A 24866-nucleotide genomic window follows, 5' to 3' on the forward strand; every position below is an offset into this window, starting at 1 on the left:
CATTCAGTGTAACAGAATATTTCTGTAAAAATTTTAACAACATGCTTATTCTGACTTGCACATATTAATATAAAAGAATAAGGGAGCATATTAAAATTTATTGTGTTTTAAATTAGTAAAAAATTCTTACTGACAAATGGGCAAAACCTAGGATAGCAGATTTAAAAAAAAATGAATGGTATAAATTGATTTTTGTTGTAAATATGCCTGACAAGATTGTTACACTGAATGACATTTTAGTGGATGTCATCTGCAAATTAGGGGAAAAATGTTTGATATTTATTTTTTGCTCATAAAAACAAAAACAAAAATGCAATTAAATTAAACAGAAAACGTTTTAATATTTTTTGGGAAAAACAACTATTTAAAGCAGTATTACACTTATTGATTGTATGCTTATGCTTACCCTTTTTCGTCTTTGACCCGTATATAAAATGCATGATATTTTTTAAGACTTTTCAAGTCATTTGCGATGACTGAAAGATTAAAAATAAATAAATAAAGTCTCATTAATTTGAATAAGTCATAAGTCATTCTAGCCCAAAAAAATTAAAATAACTTGCATTCCATGCAAGATTTGTTCCTTTCTATGGCTTTTAATCAAATATGTGACCCTGGACCCCGTGGATCCCAATGCCAAAAATCATTAGGATATTAAGTATCATGTTCCATACAGATATTTTGCAAATAAATATGTCAAAACTTCATTTTTGATTAGTAATATGCATTGCTAAGAACTTCATTTGAACAACTTTAAAGGCGATTTTCTCAATATTTAGAATTTTTTGCACCCTCAGATTGCAGATTTTCAAATAGTTGTATCTCAGCCAAATATTGTTCTATCCTAACAAACCATACATCAATTGAAAGCTTATTTATTTTTAAAAAATTGACCCTTATAACTGGTTTTGTGGTTATAAAACCACAAAACCAGTCTTAAGTCGCTGGGGTATATTTGTAGCAATAGCCAAAAATACATTGCATGGGTCAAAATTTTAGATTTTTCATTTATGCCAAAAATCATTAAGAAATTAAGTAAAGTTCATGTTCCATGAAGATTTTTTGTAAAATTCCTACTGTAAACCTATCAAAATGTAATTTTTGATTTGTAATATGCATTGTTAAGAACCTAATTTGGACAACTTTAAAGGGGATTTTCTCAGTCTTTTTGATTTTTTTGCATCCTCAGATTTCTGATTTCAAATAGTTGTATCTCAGTCAAATATTGTCCTATCCTAACAAACCATACATCAATAAAAAGCTTATTTATTGAGCTTTCACATGATGTATAAATCTCAGTTTTGTCAAATTTAACCTTATGACTGGTTTTGTGGTCCAGGGTCACATATATCAATATATTATATATGAAATGTCCAGGTTTTCAAGTATTACGGGAATCTTGTCAGATGTTTCTCCTAGTAATCTCTCACATGTCTTCTCTACACTGTTAAAAATAAAGGTCTGATTCACAAAAGGTTCTTTGTGGCAAAAGAAGGTTCTTCAAATGATAAAAAGGTAAGAAAGAGATGACTGAATGGTTCTTTGTGGAACCAAAAATGGTTCTTCTATGGCATCACTGTGAAGAACATTTTAAAGAACCTTTATTTTTAAGAGTGTAGATAGACTTTCAATAGTCAAGACTTTTCAATAACGTCTCAAAATGTGCTCAGGTACAGTGTTGGGGAAAGTTACTTTTAAAAGTAATGCATTACAACATTGAGTTACTCCCTAAAAAAGTAACTAATTACGTTACTTAGTTACTTTTTATGAAAAGTAATCCGTTACATTACTTTTGCGTTACTTTTTAAATCTGGGCAGGGCTTGCTTGTTTGTTTTTAATATAAAAAGATAAAAAATTTAATATAAAATGTCAACTCTTCAGCAATAAAATAAGGAAAACAAATGTTAGATTATCTTGAGTAATTTTTGCTTATTAGTATGGATGAATTGGATCATCGAAGGCCGGCAGCAAAGACATCGGTTAATAAAATGGGATTAAATACAAAAAGGGATATTTGTATTATTTAACATATTTAATTGCAGGTTTGCGTTGAATTTGACTGTTTTTGTTCATTTTGAGGAATACTGTATCTGTGTTTTTAGTGAGTGAGATGAATTAATGCATGTTCACATTTATTCTAGAACTAAAGTAACATCTTACTCACGTTTTCTCTCAACATGGGGACAGGAGAGCTTTTAATCAATAAATGGGGGAAAAAGTAACTGGCGTTACTTATTTGAAAAAGTAACTCAGATATTTTCTTGTCAATTAAAAAGTAATGCGTTACTTCACTAGTTACTTGGAAAAAGTAATATTATTACGTAACTTGCGTTACTTGTAATGCGTTACCCCCAACACTGCCCAGATATGCCAAGATGCAAAGTCAAAGATCAAATATAAGCTCAAACATTTCTCACTTAATGCTCCACTTCATTTTAGAGCTCTAGAGTCTTACCAGATGATGACCAGGTAACTCATTTAAGTCTGATTTTGTTTCTCCCACCTTCGGAGAAACATCTGAGAGACAACTGAGTCTCTTAAGCTGTTAAAGAGCAACTATTACAGTAATTCTCATTTGAGTGGGTCTCTTACCTGACAGCCGTGAATGCTGGAGTCCCGTCCGTATGAGTACGACGCTCGATCCGTTTTACCTGTTTAAAGAGACAAAGAACAGATCATTAGCACATCAATAAATTTGTCTTCAATTAAATCTAAAAGTATGCTTCTAATGCTCTCTTTAAAACCTGACAAACAGAATGCAATTGAAAAAACAACCAAGTACACAAACTCAGAAATTTGCGCATGATGAGCGCAAACGGACAGCTGGCGTGAAAACATCACACGCTCAGGTTTTTATTGTCGAATGCTTTGACGAACAAATGCTTCGACTATTTGCTCTGGTTTGAGAGAACGAAGATGTTTGAGTTGTTTTTTTTTGTTTTACTGATGTTGCGACTGTTAAGAGAACAAAGAAGTGCGAGGGAGCTCGACGACAAGCGGTTCGGGCCCCTTTGGAAGCAAGCGGGCATGTGAAATCTGGTATTAGCGGAATAAAGACCTTCTCAAAGTCTCACAAACACTCGTCTACAGGCTGTTAATTATATAGAGGAACATGCTTGAATGCGTCCTGCCTTTAGCTGCACTGGGCCGGGCCGGGACCGCCGCCAAACACACACACACACACACACACACACACACACAGCAAATATTGTTAAAGTCTTGTGACCTCATCCAGTCATGATCAAATGAGCCCAATTACAGAGTCCTGCTTATGTTCTCCTGCGCTTCTGTGCTGACAGACCTGAGCTCTGTCTCTGAAACATCCAAAATGCGCTTTAATGTTTGTGACTAGAGGCCTTTGGAATAAGACAACGGTGCTATTCAGTACGCTCATTACGAAAGTCATTGGCATACCTCACGAAAATGTACTATGGTTACCATGAAGTCCAACAAAAAACATACTACAGTCATAATTACTCTAAAATCATCATGAATTAAGATGAAGATCGCAGCAGTTGTTATAGATGTTTCATGCATCAGAAGCCTGTTTGTATAAAGACAATAACGTTATTTACTAATATAAACCTTCAAACTCTTCAATCTCCCCCCCCCCCCCCCCAAAAAAAAAGAGTAAACAAAGTACTTAAACTTAAACTCTTTTACAAAGTAACTACTGTACTATTATTATAACATTAGAAATGATACAAACAATCATGAAGAATCATTAAAAGTGCAAATCTGTTAATACTAATTGCTCAAAAATAAAACATACTAGTTATTTAAAAAAAAAAAAACATTAATTAGGATGAAAGCAATTGTGTTTTCTTGACTTTTATATGTCAAACAAAGCTATCTATTACTGTAAACCTTCAAATACCGAAATTTATACTCAAAAAATTACCACAATATCCATAGAGTAAATCTAGAGCTGTAAAACGATTAGTCATGATTAATCGATTCAAAATAAAAGTTTGTGTACATACAATATGTGCATGTACTGTGTATATTTATTATGTATATATATATTGTAAATACACACTGATCTTTAAATAAAATAAGTATCAGCTGTACACAAAGTCACCAACATTTGGTTTTCAACCACTGAAAATGGGTCACATTCAACAATTCAGACATTGAGATTCCCATATCTCTGGGACTAAATGATGAAGGGTCTTGAAAATTAAGATTCTAAAATAAATATTTATGAAGAACTAGAATCTAAAATCACACTGTGATACCTTTAATACTTCTTGAGTTATAGGCACTCAAACTTTGAAAAAATAATATTTATGGCACTCAGACTGGTATGTTCAATGCAGTTGTCTTGACAGAAAGAAATGAGATACAGCTCTAGTTTTAACATTATTTGTTCTTTAGAAATTCCTTTTTAAAAGAAAATAAGTATCGTATTTTTTCAAACTAACTCACATTTGGTTTTTGACCACTGAAAATGTGTACATCTTAACGATTTACTCCTGGAGCCATATCAAAATTCCAATATCTCTGGAACCAAATCTCATACAGCATTAAAAAAAAAGATGCTAAAAGAAAACGTTGTTAAGACCCAATATCTAAAAGGGCATTCAAATATCTTTAATACTTCCTGAGTTACAGGCATGCAAACTTTGGAGAAAAACTTTGAAAAGTGCTGTTTCCCCATTTTTTAATGGTCACCATTGGAACATAATGCAACAAAGATTGCTAAGGGCAACATATTTTACTATAATAACTACCAATCTCTATTTAAAAATAAGATAATGATGCTGCCATCTTTCTGAAGTCATTTTTAACCCCCTGTAACTTGACTCTGAATCTAAAGTGAAAGTTGCCATTTTGACCTCCCTCTACAAAATAGTGGATTACTCAGTAAATATTCATCCATGACATTTGATATTTTGGCTTTCATCACTATACATGTCTATCTTTCTTTAGAATAAATATTAGCAAAATCTAAAATATGAGCCAGGGAAGTTTTTGAAATTTGCTTGATTTGACACAAAATTACCCATCTTTATAACTCATAAATGAAGATGAACATCTCAGTGGGTGCTTTTTATAAACATCCATCTTAAATAAAATGTTTTATGTATCAATAGCCCAACTGAAAAAAGAAAACAAAGGTATTTACTACTGTAAACCTTCAAACACTTATCGTTAAAAAATATTGCCTTGTTAACCAGAGTAAAAAACAAACTTCAGACACTGAAACTCTGAAATCTTCATAAATGAAGATAAAAATACATCAGCAGTTATACAAAAACACACAGCAGTTAAACAGACGTTTAATCTGTCAAACGCCCATCTGAATAAAGACAACAATGCTATTTACTACTGTCAACCTTCAAACACTATGATTTTATAAAATCCCTCAACAATAACCAGTAACCACAGAGTATAACAAAGTACTGTACATACTACCATACAGGCCAACTGAATAAAGACACCAAATTAAGCTATTTCATGATCCAAACCTAACTTTTTTTTTTTTTTTAATAAATAGTGTAAAAACATTAATCGGTCAAAAAAATGACCATGGTAAGTCTTAGTTGTACAAATTGAATATGATTGTGATTTTTCTTTCATTTTTAATGCTAAAACTTGGCCAGCACTGTACTTTTACTATGGTATTTTGGCAAAAAAACTATGGTTAACGTAGTGAATTTTTCAATTTTCCACCATGGGGAATACATGTACTGAATCAGTAAAAGAAAAAGCACAAAAAACACAGAGCAAATGAAAAAATCACAAAATAAAATAGAAGTAGTATAAACTCTTGCACACACAGGATTCATTGTACTCTGAACATTGTTGTGAACATTTACCAGGTGGCGTCCCAGAACATGTTGAATCCTCAAAGGTCAAACAAGAACAAAGGTCAACAACTACCACATGCATGACCTGCGTCTAAACACACAGCAAAATCTGCTGCATTGATCTGAATCACGATGCAAAACACATGAACATCACTGCGCTCATTTCAACACTGTACATTTGACTGCACACAAATGCAGAATGTCCAAAATATGTTTCATACACGCAAACACGGACAAATATCACATGTGAATCACATTCACCAAGACTTGTCCGTTTTATCAGTGAAATAAACCATCTTTCTTGTTCTTCCGAACGTTTAACAGTTTCCGAAGACAGTTGTTGTGTTTCCTTGAGAGATCCTGACGTGTTGCTGGATCCAGACACACAACTTTATAAATCCTGCTAATCCAAAGGACCGTGAATCTGGAAGTGGGAACGAAATCCGGAAGAGAGCTGGAATAGGACAGGAATGCCACAGACAGAACATCACTCCGGAAAAACGCACACATTGAGCACAGATGCTGGATGTGTACAGCTCTCGCTCTCTTTTTTTGCCAGCTTTTACTTTAGTTTGTTCTTTAGCTTGTAGCAGAGTTTTGAGATCAGATTTAAGACCTGTATCATTAAAATAATACCATACGTCCATATAGAACAAATCCATACTTAATCTATACTTAAGACAAGGTGAACAGGGTAAAAATGTTAACTAACAGATGTCACCATACTTTCCCATACAGTAGATTGAAACAATTGTTTTGTATTACAGAATTTCGGAAATAGTATGTTAAAACATGAAAATGAGGTATCGTATGATTAAATATGCACAGATTTACAGAAAATTCATATGAATATTGAATAAGATGCAAAATTCTTGTTTCATTTTGTTAACATATTAGGGTTAAATGTTTTTATGGAAGGGATTTTGGATTTCTTATTTCATCACTTCATAAATGAGAAAACACTGTCAACAGTCAGAAAAAAAAAAACATTTTCACCATGTTTTTAGGAATAAAATGTTACATAAATAAAGGCGACTGATTTATGAACAAACCCCACAGTAAAAACCTTCAGAATGTAGATAGAAATAAAACTCTAAGTTTTGGTGTGTGTAAGTGCTGCCAAAGTGGAGAAAAAACTTTTTAAAGATATGGATTGCAACCAAAATCTACAGATGCAAATAGATAAAGTGCAAAAAAATAAATGCTTATGGATGCATTTTAGATACTTTCTTTCCACTAGCCTGAAAGAAGCAAAATAACCTAATATCTCAAGAAAATTCAACAGGGTAACTGCAACTACATATTATGTTTTGAAATAGTTTTTTTTGCCATTATATCAATACATATGTATGAGAGACTGACCAATATTGGATGTTTTTCAATTAAATGTGCAGAAATCACATTTATTTAATTATAATTAAATAAATGTAATTAAATGTAATTAAATAAATAAATTATAATTTATTTAATTACATCACATCCTTACACACATTCATATTAGATTTAAGACCTCTAACATACTGATAATTTAGACTTTTTATGACCTTACATTTGATAAACCTGACATTTTAAGACTTTTTTATTTTCCGCTCCTTTCTTTTGTCCTACTAATGTCTGCTTTTAAACATCACTGATCTGCTGCTGGTTTCTCATGTTCCCTCATTAGCTCATGTCTTTGTTTATCCGCTGATATTTTAACGCTAATAATATCGTTTTGCTCTGATCTCTGACTTTTAGCATGGGCTGATTTCTCCCGCTGTTTGCGCGAGGACGCCTGAGTCACGCTGAAGTTTCTCTGCGGTTTTGACAGGCTATGAGGGTGTTTTCAGCACACGCATGACAGCCCCTCATTACACGGGAGAACACGCGCCCCGTGAATAAGTGGTTTTGTTATGGATAATAACTGGCTCATAATCATCAGCTAGTCAAAGACAAACCCGCTCTGACTCATCGACACCGGCAGATTATGGATTATATTCAGAGTTTCCATTGCGCCGGAGTTTCTCGGGACCAGCTGCGTATCATCGCTGTCGTTAGTACATGTTATGCGAAATACAGACATCATATGTTTTCCTCAGGAAAAACTGCTGAGAAGCACAAAAACAAGCTATTTTCCTTGTTTGGGCCTGTAGCTCATTGCGCTAATAAATCGCGTTGACAAAATGAAGATTACGTTCAATCTATCACATCCATCCGCACGCCTGCACCGCAGAGCTAAACTCAGCGTAAAAAACACACTACCAAAGCAGTGGCACATCTTTAGCTTAAACCGCAAAAAACATTGATTTGCATTCAGAAGTGATCATTACAACACAAAGCGGCACGATTGAGACCGTCTTGCTGCCAAACCGAGATCAAGCAGGTAGAATTAACGCAGAAACGGGCCGTTATCAGCAGAGCGAAAGGTGCCGCTCATAATCGTCTTTCTCACACACGCAGCTTCTCGCAGCCAGATTCATCCGTGCCAGAGTTTTTAGGGGGGGCAGGGATGAGAGAAAGACAGAAAGAGAGACAAAGAGAGACGGAATAAAAAATGTGCTTAACCTTCTGAAACAGTTCATCAAAAAAGCGACATGCGATCGACAGGACGCGTCTCAGTACATGAACATCAGACAGCTGCTCCGTACACACAAACCACAGCATCACACGACACACAAATTAAACGTACAACTTCAGATATAAAGACAGAGCACAGAGACTGTCATGTTACAGTCTGGAAAAAAAGATTTTGGGAGGAAAATCCTCTTTATGTCACAATTTGTTTGTTTTTTTGTGATGTGCAATAATGTTAAATGTCTCTACAACATCCATTTATAATTTTGACAAACAATGCAAAGCATTTCTACTGCAATTTATGATCGTTGCATAAATAAAAAGGAAACCATCAATAATAAAATCCATGAAATATATACACAACTTAGAGTTACATATGTGGTGCATCACCACATTTGTACAAACCAAGCCTAACCTAGACATTTTGTTTATGCAACTTATGTAGTCACAAATAAAAACAACAGCAACATATAAAGAGGGCAAAGGTCAAAGGTCATCACATATTTTCATAATGGACAAGATCGACCTAAGTGCTTAAAGAGTTAGGACTGATACACTTTATGTTTTTAAAGGTTGCATTTATCTGAATAAAATCAAGCAAATACAGTAATATTGTGAAATACTATTACTGTTTTCTATGTGAAAATATAGCAAAATGTAATTTATAGCTGTGATGCAAAGCTGAATTTTCAGCATCATTCCTCCAGTATTCAGTGTCACATGATCTTTTAGAAATGATTATAATATGCTGATTTGCTGCTCAAATGATTATAATGTTCAAAACAGTTGTGCTACTTCATATTTTTGTGGAAAAACACGTTTTTATCTTTGGCGAATAGAAATTTATTTGAAACAGAAATGTCTTAACTGTCACTTTTGATCAATTTAATGCATCACTGATAAATAAAAGTAATAATTTCTTAAGAAAAAAGTCATTCACTAATCTCGGACACACATTAGGCCTAAAGCTAAACGACCCACAAGCATTTCATAGAGACTATCCTCCATTTTAAACATAACATTCAGCCTGAAATACACAAAACAGCAACACCATTTCAGAGGTTTGAAACACAAAAGCTGAAAAAAATGTTTATGTCACTCATTTGGGTTGTACCGGGAAAAAAAAAAAGACATCCGGATCTATAGTTTGGATAACCGGAGGAAGAGACGGTGGCACTATTAGGCAGCTGAGGGCTGCTTATAATGAACAATAATTTGGAAATGATGTCTCTTGACAGGCAATTTCTTGGAGAAAATTAAGCTACACAATGTTTTGCTCTCCCCATCCCGATGTGGAAAACAAATATGGAACGGCTCCAGCGTGGCAGGGCTTCCTCTGGTTTTAATCCTGTTTGATGCGTGGTCTGCGCTCACGGAGCGGCGGGCGGGAGGGACGCTTCTCTCGCCCCGGGGAGACGCAGCGAGTCCGCCCTTCATCTCCGACCCTCCGCAGCACAACCTGCGGCCACGGAAAGCACATAAACCCGACCGCAGGCCCACGAAACCCAGCCGAGACCGCAACCGTGAGAGACGCGTTTGAAACGCAGCCAAAGCCACAGGCCGCACGCAGAACAACCGCCTTTATTCCATTCAATGCGGCGTAGTAACACTGCGAAAATTAGTCAAATATCCTGACTGACAGCACTGACAACGCATTTGATGTGCAAAAATCAAATGCGTACATATTAGTGCTTTTGTTTATGTTGAAATGAAGAAAAAATAATTATGCTCAGTGCAAAAGAGCATAATATGAAATTAAATAAATGAATAAAAATAATTAATTCTATATATTTGCTTTGCTTCTGATTGTATGTAAATGTGTATAAATGAATAACTGGGATATTATGCAATGTAATTCTTATATAAGACACTAATTACTAATAGCAAAACATCATAAAAGACAGACACAAAGTGACATTTTTCTTATATTCTTACTGTGCCAGAAGCTTAAAGAAACATAAAGCCGCATATGACACTGACGTCTCTGCGAGCAGGTGCAAAAACAGGACGGACTTTACATTTACTGCGAGAAAAAAGAGATTTGTGTGAGCGTTTCTGTGCTTTTCTAACTGCTGATTGTCTCGCTGGTTTTCCAGTAACTAACAGTGTCTGACAGCTAATCTAAATATTCCTGGAGTCACAGTTATACGGCTATGAGAGATGTCAGATATTAAATTAATATCTGTACCTTAAACAACACGTTACAGCAGAGATAATGGAAGAAAAAACACAGCTCAGACTTGCATGGACAGGCTGATATTTCTATATTTGACACAGAAGAAAATGTTTTTGGAAATCACATTATACATACGTAGAATAAAATATAAAGTAAGAAAAACGAAAATAATATAATACCATAAAAACTTTATAATTTATAATTTCAGTGTTAAAAATTTCAAAATGACAAAAAAATATGTTCCTATACACAAAGGTAATGTGTTTTTCTTTGTCTGGGTCAAATGTTAGATAATGTACAATCTTATGAATGAAGAAAGCTCTACAATATAATTTGCATCATGTCGGGTTATGTTTTTATTTAGCTTTATGTTCTTGAGCATAAGCTTTACATATAGGACACTCACAAAAGCCACACGCGTAACCGGCCTGGGTTATTTTTTAAGATGCTGTTTAGTGTTTACGTCTGATTCCAGTGGGCTGAAGGAGCACCAGCACATTTCCGATGTGAAAAAGCCAAAACGCATTTAGCAGCTCATCGGCTTAAAATAGTTTCAGTGAGGTTTGACGAGGAAAAAAGACAAGGTAGCGCGTTTTGGAAGACGAGCCGGAGTGCTGCGGCGTCTCTGATAGAATTATGAAAGTGAAGCTGGCACACGGGCAACTCTGGAGAGCCCTGATTGGTCAAGGTCGAGGTTCGGGGGTTGGACGTGCCACTGTGTTCTCGTGCCAAGTTCATCTTTAAAGAAGCGCTCAAAGAGCTTTTCATGTCTCAAAGCCAAAACTTACACAAAAACCTTTTAACGCCACACACACTCTGCGGGTTCGAACGCGCGGGTTATTATCAGATCCGAAAGTGCTCGGAGTGGGAGTCTAAATGTTTTTCTGACAGAGTCTAAACAGACACCTTCTCTAACCTCAAAACCACATAATTAGACTTGTCATCACGTCCATTTGAGTTCAATGAGGCTGCGTGGAAACGCAAACCAAGGATAATTATTTAAAACAGGGGGAAGGGTTAAAAAAAGCCCGTCGCATGTGGGGGAGGCCGTACGGACATGAATCACTCGTACTAATACAACAGTTTCCATGACATCAGTGGGCACCAGGCCAGCGTGCCGACAAAGTCTGAAAGGTACAGAAGGAGAAGGCACGGATCCGCGGGGAGCCGGCGTCAAAAGCGACACACACACGCACGCATGCACGACACCCCAAAAACATTGTCCTCCCTCGCTCTTTATGCCACATCAAAAATTAATTTTACACATACAGGTCGTCAACGCGACCCTGCTAGAGATTTTGGCTAGGAGAACTCAGAGTGAAGCTGATGCGCTGCGTTTCGGAGGATGCTATCGATAGTCAATCGAGGGGTTGAACCGGCGCATTAAAATTCACCGAGCCGGTGGGGGAGCCGTGCACTTGTTAAGTTCCTTTGAAAGCGCTTGATTGCATTCTAGGCAGAGACCCCCATGCAAAACAGCCCTCATTAAACGCCCCCCGACCCGTACACAGATCAATATAATCACCAAACCCTAAAACATCACGGCGCACCTTCCGGGAGGCGCTTGGCAAAGGCACACGAAATGCACCTGAGTTTGTCGGTGGCGTTCAGGGGTTGCGTCGCTTTGAATACATTTGGCAATTTGGCACGTTCGGCGCGGCGAAAAATTAACCCCGGCCGCCGTTACAGTTTTGGCATTAGTTATAAAGTTGAACAATTATGTGCGAGCGGAAAAAAGTTGGAACTGGATCGCGTGCACGTGCGTGTGCGTTCGCTGCTAAAATGCGGCAGACACTGCAGATTTTTTGTTGGCTCGGTGACAGCGTTTGCAGTGCCAAAGCCCCGTGGCAAACGGGAGCGATCGAAGAGCTGCGGATCTTCAGATACTCTCGTATTGGTGTTGGTGCCTCTGTAAATCTCATAATCAACATCAGCGCCTGTTCTCTTTTGTCTCCTACTTCTCGCGTCTTTTGTTTTTGCACAAAGACGCTGCGTTTTTCTAGTTCCTCTTTGTTTTGCGAAGGATTTGTTGCGTGATTCCACAATATCTGACACACAATGAGAACGCGAAGCTTGTTTTTGTCGAGTCTAAAAACCAAAACAATGTTCGCCATTGTATTTATATACGGAATAAAACACAAAACCGAAGCGGCGGTGGGGATTACTTATGCCGACAATAAAATACATCACAGATCACAAGACAATTTAGCCCAACAATGAACAAAGGAACGTCTCGCTAAAGCTCGCCATCTTACTTTGTGCAAAAGACCGCTTAGATGGTCTTAAAATTCACATCTGTACCGTATGAGAAAGACACACAGAAAGGGATCTGTGCCAAGTGGGAACGTTCGACGGGGCTTAGCCGGGAACGGCGATAACTCTGCATTTGCATGGCTTTATGGGGGAAAGCCGCTGTTTGCATTGCGTGGATATTTGAAGTGCACACAGGTCGAGAGCTGTTGTTTGTACCGCGTACCTCTTTTTTGGAAAGAGCGCATCGACTCGCTGTCAGAACAATTACCGCCGCTAAACGCTCCTGACAGAAGGCGAAGCGCAGTTCGACCGTGCTTTGATACGATAAGGCTCATCTCCTGCAAAAATCTCACAGCAAATGTCTGAAAACATTTACTTCCCGATTTGAATTAAAACGTCACCTCGCCTTTTTTCTCATTTCTCTCCTCCAGAGCTCGAGGAATGGGGCACGTTTCTTGCCAAAGTGTGTTTAAGCAAACAGAAGTGAAATACTGTATTCTGGACGGCGTACAGAAGCGCTAACAGGCATTGGAAACGTTACATTAAACGAAATAAAAAGGCTTCAATAACACCCAACGGCTTCAGAGGAGTTATAAAAGGAAATCACAGATTTGAATAAGCTCATTTAATAGCCTTTAATAGACTTAAGCTAATAAAAAATGTCCTTTTGAATTCATTTTAGCCCCTGAGGTAATCTCGCTGGAAAATAAAATGTAGTCCAGTTCAGAAACATATCCTGATAATTATGGCATGAATGAATAATAAAAGCCTAAAAAGCATAGGGGGAGAGCGATACGTTCGCTACTGATGATGCAGCTGAATTACAACACGCTGGATGAACGACCTCAGCTCAGTGTGACAACTTTCCTGAAAGTTTTAAAAAAGACTGATTAAACATTTATGCAGCAGCCAATGCAGGTTAAACAGTCTGAATTTAATGTGAAATCAAATGTTTAATGAATTGAATGTGTGAAAATGTAAACATAACCTATAAAATCAGAATTAAGGCTCGGGTTTTGTGGATATTAATTAATGTCTAGCTTTGATAAATAAATATTACTAAAAAAATAAACAAATGTAACATAAGCAAATGATAAAAAGTTAATGTAAATGTAAAAGAAAATCAACAATGTATGGATATTAATATTATAATGCCTATGTACAAACAAATGTAATCTAAAGATTTATTTAAATTAATAATTTAACACAAATGTAATATTAAAGAGCAAAAAAACAGTCTTAAGTAGCACAGGTATATTTGTAGCAATAGCCAAAAATACATTGTATGGGTCAAAATAATCAATTTCCCTTTTATGCCAAAAACCATTAGGATATTAAGTAAATATCATGTTCCATGAAAATATTTTGTAAATTTGATTAGTAATATGCATTGCTAAGAACTTCATTTGGACAACTTTAAAGACGATTTTCTCAATATTTTGATTATTTTGCACCCTCTAGATTTTCAAATAGTAGTATCTCGGCCAAATATTGTCCTATCCTAACAAACATACATCAATGGAAAGTTTATTTATTTATCTTTCAGATAAATCTCAATTGAAAAAAATCGACCCTTATGACTGGTTTTGTGGTTAAATGTATTTATTTTTTGTCTCTTTCTTTTATTAATTGATCACAGCTGGACATTAACTAAAATCCACAAATACACACACTCATATAAGTGTGAAAGCGACTGTCAAGCAACTTCACCTGAAGTATCAGACTGACAGACGAAGAACAAAGACAGAAGAGAGCTGAAAACACGTCAGAGAGACAACAAGGGAGAGACAGACAGGATGGAGGTGTCTCACTACCTGCACAGCTGCTGCTGCTGATGTTTGCTGCTGTCCAGCACCTGTTTGAGAAACACTCAAAACTCAAGCAGCAAATTCAGATGAAAGCAAGAAGTGGAACAGCTTTGGAGGAGACACACACACACACACACACATGCACACAATTAATATTCAGATGGAGTCCTAATAAGTAACTCTGAGAAGAAACTGCCAGAAATAAAACACAGAGTGACAGAGAGTGTGATCTGTTTACCACCTCAACACATAACAAACTCCAAGACATTTAATTAATCGGTGTGCTATCTTTATTCTATCCATCAGTATAGTTATTCAGGGAGACATTCACTCACCATCAATTCAAAACGGGCTCTATTTTCTTTCTTGAATGACTTGGTGTTACTTAAAACTACTTTCTTAAATTAACATACAGTCTGCACCCAACTAGTTAAATGTACTACATTTAGACGAATGATTATAAATTATTTATCCTGTAAAACACCACTGATAAATCATAAACAGATCAGGAATATGAATTAAGTCTCTCACGTTCAGTAATAGAGTGAACATTATAAACAGCGCATGTGTGTGTGTGTGTGTGTGTGTGTTTCTTCTTTCCCAGGGTCTCTAATGGCTCCTCTGCCTCCCCTGGTGGCAGTAATTATGGACCTGCGGTGGCTTTATGTGTGAGAGAGAGAGAGACGGGCAGAGAGAGAGACAGGCTGAGCAGGTGACGTGTCTGTAACAGCTGGAGGAAGCGGCTACAGCTGCTGAGGAGTCTGGGAAACCTGCGCCGTACTGCACTGAGTGAGATCTGACACTGACCAATGAGCCGCCGGCTTCGCCATGATGTCACCCTCATTATGAAACAAACACCCTCCTGTCTTCTGATTGGTCAATCCCGTGTGAACCAATTACCAACATAGTTTAAATAAGATCACCAATCTTAGCTAAAACATTCTCAATCTGAGAATATTGACCACAGAAATGAGCTGGATGAATTTAATTTCTGATCAGCTGAGTTGCGCAACTTCTAGGAGTCAGTGTGCAGAGGTTAATCTAAAAATGTCATCAACAAAGTGTACTAACAGGGTTATTATTGTTAACTACGACTAAAAACATGAAAACATTTTCATTACGTAGCTGAAATACTAAGGTGACATTTCTCATTTCCGTTTGATTAAAGTACTAAAATAACTAAAACTACACTCTTAAAAATAAAGATGCTTAACAATGCCATAGAAGAACCTTTTCGTCTAAATGGTTCCATAAAGAAACTTTAAAATCTGAAGAACCTTTGTTTCACAGAAGGTTCTTTGTGGCAGATACAGTTCTTCAGATTATAAAAAGATAGACAAGAAATGGTTCTTTAAAGAACCTTTGACTAAATGGTTCTTTGTGTAACCAAAAATGGTTCTTCTATGGCATCGCTTGAAGAACCTTCTGAAGCACCTTTATTTTTAAGAGTGTAAAACCGTTAAAGATAGACCTACTATGAACTACGAGGTTGATAACTGATGGTTTATACTTTTGTTAAAGCAACCAGGCCACATAATTTCAACTTATTTTTTAAATAATCACGTTTAACAGCAGAATTCCTGTTGAAAAACTACATTACAGGTGGTTCTGCATAGAGATCACCAACAAACAAAAACTGCAATAAGCAAGTCGCACTGTAAAGCACTGCGGATGACATAATAGAGTCTCAAATATACTGAAATATCTGTATATATGTGCAAATTTTGCCATAAAGTTATTACTATGTATATAATTAACAGCTTTAAATTAAAGGTTTGATATTTCTTCAACCAGTTTTATTTGAATATGTTGTTTGCAATGCTTCACAGGTTTGTTTTTTATCCAGTTTTAAAATACTTTTCAGCTTCAAACCAAAGTTTGTGATTCACTGCAAAATAATTATTTGTAAATAAAACAAGGATGAATGGAATATGTTTTACAAGGAAATACATACTATTTCAGTCTAATATACTTCAAAATTTCATATTTAATTCAATTAAATTAAACAATTTTTGAAATTAAATTAACAATTATATTGTCAATTTCTGAGTAAAAATTGTAAATCCTACTTTTTTTTTGTGATTCAGCTCATAGCTGATTGGTTTGGTTTGTGGCTCATTATTGAAGACTTTTTAAAATTTCTATTTGAAAAATACTTCCAGATCCAATGTCATTGAAAAAGTGGACTGAAAATTGGTGTAAAAACTGCTAGTAAATTTCACAAATATTTATGTTTTAAATATTTACTATGCAATGGCAAGTAAAACTTTGAATTAAACACTAAATTTTGAGGTCATTATACTGTATGTGACCCTGGACCTCAAAATGAGTCACAAGAGTTAATTTTTTAAAATTGAGATTTATACATCATCTGAATCTGAATGAATAAGCTTTCCATTGATGTATGGTTTGTTAGGATAGGACAATATTTAGTTGAGATGCAACTCTTTGAGAATCTGGAATCCGAGGGTGCAAAATATTAAGAAAATCACCTTTAAAGTTGAGTCCAAATGAAGTTCTTAGAAATGCATATTACGAATCAAAAATTAAGTTTTGATATATTTAAAGTAGAAAATTGACAAAATATCTTCATGGAACATAATCTTTACTTAATATCCTAATGATTTTTGGCATAAAGATGCATTTTTGGCTATTGCTACAAAAATGTATTTTTTATGGTCCATATGGACCTGTTTCTGCCACGGAATAAAAAAAAAAAGTTATTTTGTGGTTCATATGGAAACTTGTTTCCTTCACTGAATAAAAAAGTTTTAAAAAAGGTTATTGCGACTTATCTCAAAAAACTGACTTTCTTTCTCGAAATTGTGAGATATAATCTCACAAATTGCGAGTTATAAAGTCAGAATTGCAAGTTTATATCTTGCAATTCTGACTTTATAACTCGCAGTGGCAGTGGCAATTACATTTTATAAACTCGCAATTCTGAGAAATAAAGTGGCAATTGCATGATATAAACACAATTCTAAGAAATAAAGTCAGAATTGCGTGATATAAACTTGCAATTTTGAGAAATAAAGTCGCAATTGCATGATATAAACTCGCAATTCTGAGAAATAGTGTCAATTGCAAGTTATAAAGTCAGAATTGTGAGATATAAACTTGCATTTGCGTGTTAATTCAGAATTACAATATAAACTCGCAATTCTGTGAAAATATCAGTCTTTTTTTCTCCTCAGAACTGGTCTTTATACCTTGCAACTGCAAGAAAAAAAAAGTCAGAATTGCGAGATACAAAGTTGCAATTACAAGAAAAAAAAGTTCGAATTATGAGTTCATATCTTGCAATTCTGACTTTATTTCTTGTAATTGTGAGTTTATATCCCACAATTCTGACTTTATAACTCCCAATTGTATGTTTATATCTCACAATTCTGTAAAAATAAAGTCAGCATTGTGTTATATAAACTCGCAATTCTGAGAAATAAAGTGTCAATTGTGAGTTATAAAGTCAGAATTGTGAGATATAAACTTGCATTTGCGAGTTAACTCAGAATTACAATATAAACTTGCAATTCTGTGAACATATCAGTCTTTTTTTCTGCTCAGAACTGGTCTTTTTTTTACCTTGCAATTGCAAGAAAAATAAAAGTCAGAATCGTGAGATACAAAGTTGCAATAACAAGAAAAAAAAGTCAGAATTATGAGTTCATATCTCGCAATTCTGACTTTATTTCTTGCAACTGTTAGTTTATATGCCACAATTCTGACTTTAGAATTCCCAATTGTACGTTTATGTCTTACAGTTCTGAGAAAAAAAGTCAGAATTGCAAGATACAAAGTTGCAATTGCGAGAAAAAAAAGTCAGAATTGCGAGTTTATATCTTGCAATTCTAAGTTAATTTCTTGCAATTGTGAGTTTATATGCCACAATTCTGACTTTATAACTCCCAGTTGTATGTTTATATCTCACAGTTCTGAAAAATAAAGTCAGCATTGTGTTACATAAACTTGCAATCCTGAGAAATAAATTTGCAATTGCGAGTTATAAAGTCAGAATTGTGCAATATAAACTTGCATTTGCGAGTTAACTCAAAATTATAATATAAACTCACAATTCTGTGAACATTATTTGTCTTTTTTTCTCCTTAGAACTGGTCTTTATAACTCGCAATTGCAAGAAAAAAAGTCAGAATTATAACATTCTTATGTTCATATCTCGCAATTCTGACTTTATTTACTACAATTGTGAGTTTATATCCCACAATTTTGACTTTTTAACTCCCAATCGTACGTTTATATCTCCAGTTCTGAGAAAAAAGTCAGAATTGCGAGATACAAAGTTGTAATTGCAAGAAAAAAAAATCCAAATTGTGAATTCATATTTCGCAATTCTGACTTTATTTCTTGCAATTGTGAGTTAAAATCCCACAATTTTGACTTTTTAACTCCCAGTCGTACGTTTATATCTCACAGTTCTGAGAAAAAAAGTCTGAATTGCGAGATACAAAGTTGTAATTGTGAGAAATAAAGTTGCAATTGCGAGTTATAAAGTCAGAATTGTGCGATATAAACTTGCATTTTCTTTATACCTTGAAATTGCAAGAAAAAAAAAGTCAGAAATGCGAGATACAAAGTTGCAAGTACGAGAAAAAAGTTAGAATTATGACATTCTTATGTTCCTATCGCATATTGTGCGATATAAACTTGCATTTTCGAGTTAACTCTTTTTCGAGTTAAGAACTGGTCTTTATACCTTGCAATTGCAAGAAAAAAAAGTCAGAATTGCGAGATACAAAGTTGCAATTACGAGAAAAAAAAGTCTGAGTTCATATCTCGCAATTGTGACTTTATTCCAGTTCTGAGAAAAAAAAAGTCAGAATTGCGAGATGTAAACTCTTCTTTATTTTTTATTTAATGGCAGAAACAGGCTTCCATAGGTCCAGGGTCACATTTTTTGCAAAACAGTGTCTAAAAATCTTTTTGCAGTGTATTTACAGACAGTTAAAGAGATGCTTCATGCATCCGTCATTCAAAACCTGACTTTCGTTCTTCTGTGGAACATAAAATAATAAGAAACGAACAACACTGGCTCATTCCGAAACTGTGCCACATTCCCAAACTACCCTAAACTTCTGTTGGCTCTGGACATCCATGGCCTGCGGAGGAACATCGCATGGCCCTATTCTTTCCCAAAACCCCCTCGGTCAAGCGTTCCACTCCGTCGAGGATGGCGCGTTCGGGCCGGGGGGGCAGATGGAGGGTCCCGGCGGGGGGCGGGACGGACACACACGTGCGCGGTCTGGCACGGACCTCAGCCAGGTGGAGAGGGGCTCGTACGGTTGGGTTCAGAAGCTTTGGCAGCGGCTCTGATTAGGGTAATCACACAGAGCGCCGCGCACGACACACGCGGAATATAAAACACCTCTCGCTCTCAGACAGGACGCTTTAATGCTCGCACATCGCTCTTTCATAGATCAGCAGACTTAATGGAGATTCATTGGAGGATCTGCTTTGTTTTGCCTAAAAGACACATGAACTCAAACTCAGTTCATGTTCCTTGTTCCTTGTTCCTTTTTGTGAAAGATCATTAAGTAGCACAGGTATATTTGTAGCAATAGCCAAAATCATCTATTTTTCTTTTATGCCAAAAATCATTAGGTTATTAAGACCGTAAATACATCAAAACTTCATTTTTGATTAGTAATATGCATTGCTAAGAACTTCATTTGGACAAATTTAAAGGTGATTTTCTCATTATTTAGATATTTTTCCACCCTCAGATTGCAGATTTTCAAATAGTTGTATCTCTGCAAAATATTGTCCTATAATAGCAATCCATACATCAATGGAAAGCTTCCCAATTTAAAAAAAATGTACCCTTATTGTCACAATTTAACAATTTAACTTCACTTGATCAAATAGAAATAATTGAGATGACATGGCGATGATTTCGTAAAATTTTACAATGCATTAGCTAACAATATAATGAGAAATTTCTTAGTCAATTTCTTAATCTTTGCTAACATTATCTAATAACAAAATACAACTGTTCATTGTTTTTTTTTACTTCCAATTTAATAATATTAACAGATAAAAGTTCTAATTTTAATAATGCATTAGTAAATGTTGGCGTTAAAACATTTAATTCATTATAACTAAGATTAATAATGCTTTAAAAGTCTGTTTATGCACTGTAAAAACTTTTTTAATTACATTTTGTTAATCATTAATATTAAAGTTGACTCGTTTTAAAATCGCACATTCAATAATAAATTATTTTGTAATATAATACTTAATAACTTGTATACATTTACAAACATAAATCATTTTAATAATTGTAACAAATTACATTTATTTTATCTACTATTTATTAAAAAAATATTATAGGTCCCTATAGGTCCATTAAATAATATTAACAGATACAAATTTTGTATATTTGAATAATAATGTTGGAATAAACATTAATTAACATATTTCATTGCTAGTTCATGCATTTTAAATAAAATTAATTTACAAGAAAATACTATTTCAGTCATAATTTTTCTACTTCAAAATTTCACATTTAACTAAATGCATTACTTATTTATTTGCAATTATTTGTGAAATTTACTGGTAATTTCTGAGTGAAAACTGTGAAAAAAAATCATGTTTTTAAGTTAACAAATGTGAAATGTTTATGTGCTGTAAAAAACATTTTTTGTAATTCAATATTAAAGTTGACTTGCCTTAAAATATCACATAAAGTAATAAATAATATTGTAATTTAATACTTAAATAATAACTTTTATAAATTTACAAACATAAATAATTTAAATAATTGTTACAAATTATATTTAGTTACAAACTATTATTTGTAAAAAATCTGTTAAATAATGTTAACAGATACAAATTTTGTATATTTGAATAATAATGTTGAAATAAACATTAACTAAGACTAATATATTTCATTGCTAGTTCATGCACTGTAAAAAAAAGCTTTCATAATTGTAAATAAAACATTATTGCAGTACATTTTACAAGAAAATGATGTGTAATTTTTATTTTTTATTTTTATATATTTTTTTATATTTCACATTTAATTAAATGCATCACTTGTCATTTATTTGCAATCATTTCTGAGTGAAAACTGTAAACAAAAACAACTGAAAAATCAATTCCTACATATTCTTTTTTAAGTTAACAAATGTGAATTTTTTTTTAAATTGAGATTTATACATCAACAAATAAGCTTTCCATTGATGTAAAACTACAACTATTTGAAAATCTGAGGGTGCAAAATAAAATTGCCTTTAAAGTTGTCCAAATGAAGTTCTTAGCAATGCATATTACCAACCAAAAATGAAGTTTTGATATATTTACGGTAGGAAATGAACAAAAAAAATTTCATGGAACATGATCTTTACTTTGCTGTAAAAGAAAAATCAATCATTCTGACCCATACTATGTATTTTTTGGCTACTGCTACAAATACACCCGTGCTCCTTAAGACTGGTTTTGCCATTCAGGGTCACAAATGTTAACAAAAGGAACTTTTCCATCCTTCCTTTCTCAGTTTTTTCTTTCTGAAAGTCTCCTGTTTTGGCCTTGAAGCACGATTGAAAGTTGTTCTCCTGTCAGCGCGTCACAAACGTCAGCCGCTTCACACACCTGAGACGTGACTCGTGCGAGACATCTGGATTGTTGGGAAGCGCACGCGTGTGTGATTGTGTTGTATTCCTGCGTGTCATGTTGACAGGCGTTCAAAGGTGTAAATCTCTGTGTTCCCTGCAGAAACTAAACGCGTGGCGACGCTCTTCAATAACAACATCTCAAGATCTTACAGCTGTCCTCAACTCCACCGCTGTTTTTGTTTATCGGAATGTTCCAGGATAAAGCCAACTTAAGACATGCTGATTACCACACAACATTAATTGTGAAAACAGATGAAAATCACCTTTACAATGCATATAAATCGTTAAGATGTCCATGTCAAAAGAAATTTACAAAAGTGATTTTATGTCCATAGAAAGCACATTAAGTGTAAGTAAAGTGTCTACTTTTATGGTTTTGGAGAATAAAATGTCAAAATTAGGTTGAAATAATGTTACATTGTCATTCAGTGTAACAATATTTTTGTAAAAATTCAAACATGCTTATTCTGACGTGTACATATTCAAATGTATAAAAGAATAAGTTAGCATATTCAATTTTATTGTGTTTTAAATTAGTAAAAAAATCTTACTGACAAATGGGCAAAACCTAGTATAGTTGCAAATTTAAAAAATGTAGAATTACAACTAAAGTAATTTATCTTTTAATATGTCATAAATTGATTTTTGTTGTAAATATGCCTGACAATATTGTTACACTGAATGACATTTTAGTGGGTGTCTTCTGTAAATTAGGGAAAAATAATTTAATAATATTTAATAAATATTTAAATATATTTAAAATTTTTATTTTTTTTTTTGCAAAAACAACAACTTAAAGCAGTATTACACTTTTTGTCTTTATGCTTAAACTCTTTTTCATCTTTGACCCATATACACTGCCACTCAAAGGTTTGGGATCAGTACGATTTTTAATGCTTTTTAAAGAAGACTTTTCTGCTCATTGAGGCTGCATTTATTTGATTAAAAATAATAATATTGCGAAATGTTAATGCAATTCAAAATAGTGGTTTACTATTAAAATATACTTTAAAATATAATTTATTCTTGTGATGCAAAGCTGAATTTTAATATGATGATTTATTATCAACGTTGGAAACAGTTGTACTGCTTAATATTTTTTTGGGAACCTGTGATACTTTTTTTCAAGATTCTTTGATAAGTAAAACATTAAAAAGAACAGCATTTATTTAAAATAGAAAACTTTTGTAACAATAAACACCAAAGATTCAAAGTTTGAGGGTCAGTACATTTTTTCTTTCTTTCTCTCTTTGAAAGAATTGAATACTTTAAGCAAGGATGTGTTAAATTGATTTTAAAAAGTGATAACAAAGACTTATATTGTTAGAAAAGATTTCTATTCTGAACAAACGCTGTTCTTTTTAACTTTTTATTCATCAAAGAATCCTGGAAAAAGTATCACAGGTTCCAACAAAATATTAAGCAGCACAACTGTTTCCAACATTGATAATAAAAGTAATAAATCAGTATTTTAGAATGATCATGTGACTTAGAAGACTGGAGTAGTGGCTGATGAAAATTCAGCTTTGCATCAAAGAAATAAATTATATTTTAAAATATATTAAAATAAAAAACTATTATTTTGAATTGCAATAATATTTCATAATATTTCTCTTTTTTCTGTATTTTTTTGATCAATTTTTTTTTACTTTGATGAGCATAAGAGACTTTTTTTTTTTTAAAAGCTTAAAATCTTACTGATCCCAAACTTTTAAATGGCATTGCATGTACATATAAACACACACTGATCCTTTGGCACATTATAGGCCTCAACCATGAAACAAAACAAATAATTTCACCATAAATAATTAAAAAATGGTAAAAAACTGTAAAAAGAAAAAAAGTAAAAAACTGTTGAGTGGTAATCAACAGCAGGCGGTAGATTGTGTCAGCAGACGTTGAGTGTTTAACCCAGAATAACGTCCAGGTCAAAGCAGCCGCATGTTTGAATCTCCGAGACTGACCGCGAGAGCAGAGCGCTATTCACTCGCTCTTGTCCGACGTAAGCGCTTCTGACAGCAGCCGCTCAAGGGCCGCGGGTTCCAGCGCCGCCGAGGATGCTGGGTAAATCCGAGAGTCACACGGGTCAGCGTCTCCAGGCGAATCGTTCGCGCGGCGCCTCGCGATCCTTCATACAGCCGCCCGCAGACGAGCCGTTAGCGCTTACAGCTAAAATCTGCTTCCAGAACAATCCATTACAGCTGACAAGTTAAATGTTCCATGCGACACCATATGGCATCAGAGCAGGATACTTCATACAGGAGCGAACCCGGAGAATGCATCACAATTAAGGTGTTTGGCTGCAGTTGGGATACTGTCTCCAATCCCGCATCACTTCCTCCAGCTTCTGTCTTTCCCTCATCCTCGCACACTTATCTGTTCCTTCATTTGTTTGTTTGTTTAATTGATAGTCCTGCCTGATGTACAGCTCAAGGAAATCCACATATGACACAGAACACACACAGTATCCGCAAAAGCACTTACTGTTGCTATGATAAAAATACCATCATGAAAACCATTAAAATGACTGATTCTTAAACTTTTAACTTTGTTTTTTATAGAAAAGAGTAAGACACTCGCAGCCAATCGGAACACATTCCATGTATAATGTACATTTGTTTGGGCCAATTA

At 34.5% G+C, this 24866-nt stretch overlaps 2 protein-coding genes across 2 annotated transcripts in view; one reads left to right on the forward strand and one right to left on the reverse strand.

Moving 5' to 3' along the window:
• LOC141292845 (transcription factor 4-like) overlaps positions 1-15434 on the reverse strand; it is a 110695-nt gene extending 95261 nt beyond the window's left edge. The window contains exons 1-7 of the mRNA XM_073824906.1: positions 15375-15434; positions 14611-14651; positions 14468-14519; positions 12397-12591; positions 11201-11281; positions 9742-9976; positions 2594-2652 (exon numbers count right to left, since the gene is read on the reverse strand). Of these exons, the coding sequence (XP_073681007.1) occupies positions 2594-2652; positions 9742-9976; positions 11201-11281; positions 12397-12591; positions 14468-14519; positions 14611-14651; positions 15375-15434 (723 nt within the window). The remainder of the gene's footprint in view (positions 1-2593; positions 2653-9741; positions 9977-11200; positions 11282-12396; positions 12592-14467; positions 14520-14610; positions 14652-15374) is intronic.
• LOC141292115 (transcription factor 4-like) overlaps positions 1-24866 on the forward strand; it is a 360731-nt gene that overhangs the window by 290091 nt on the left and 45774 nt on the right. The window lies entirely within an intron of this gene.

This window comes from Garra rufa, chromosome 19 (genome assembly GCF_049309525.1).
Source record: "Garra rufa chromosome 19, GarRuf1.0, whole genome shotgun sequence".
In the NCBI taxonomy this organism is placed as follows: Eukaryota; Metazoa; Chordata; class Actinopteri; order Cypriniformes; family Cyprinidae; genus Garra; species Garra rufa.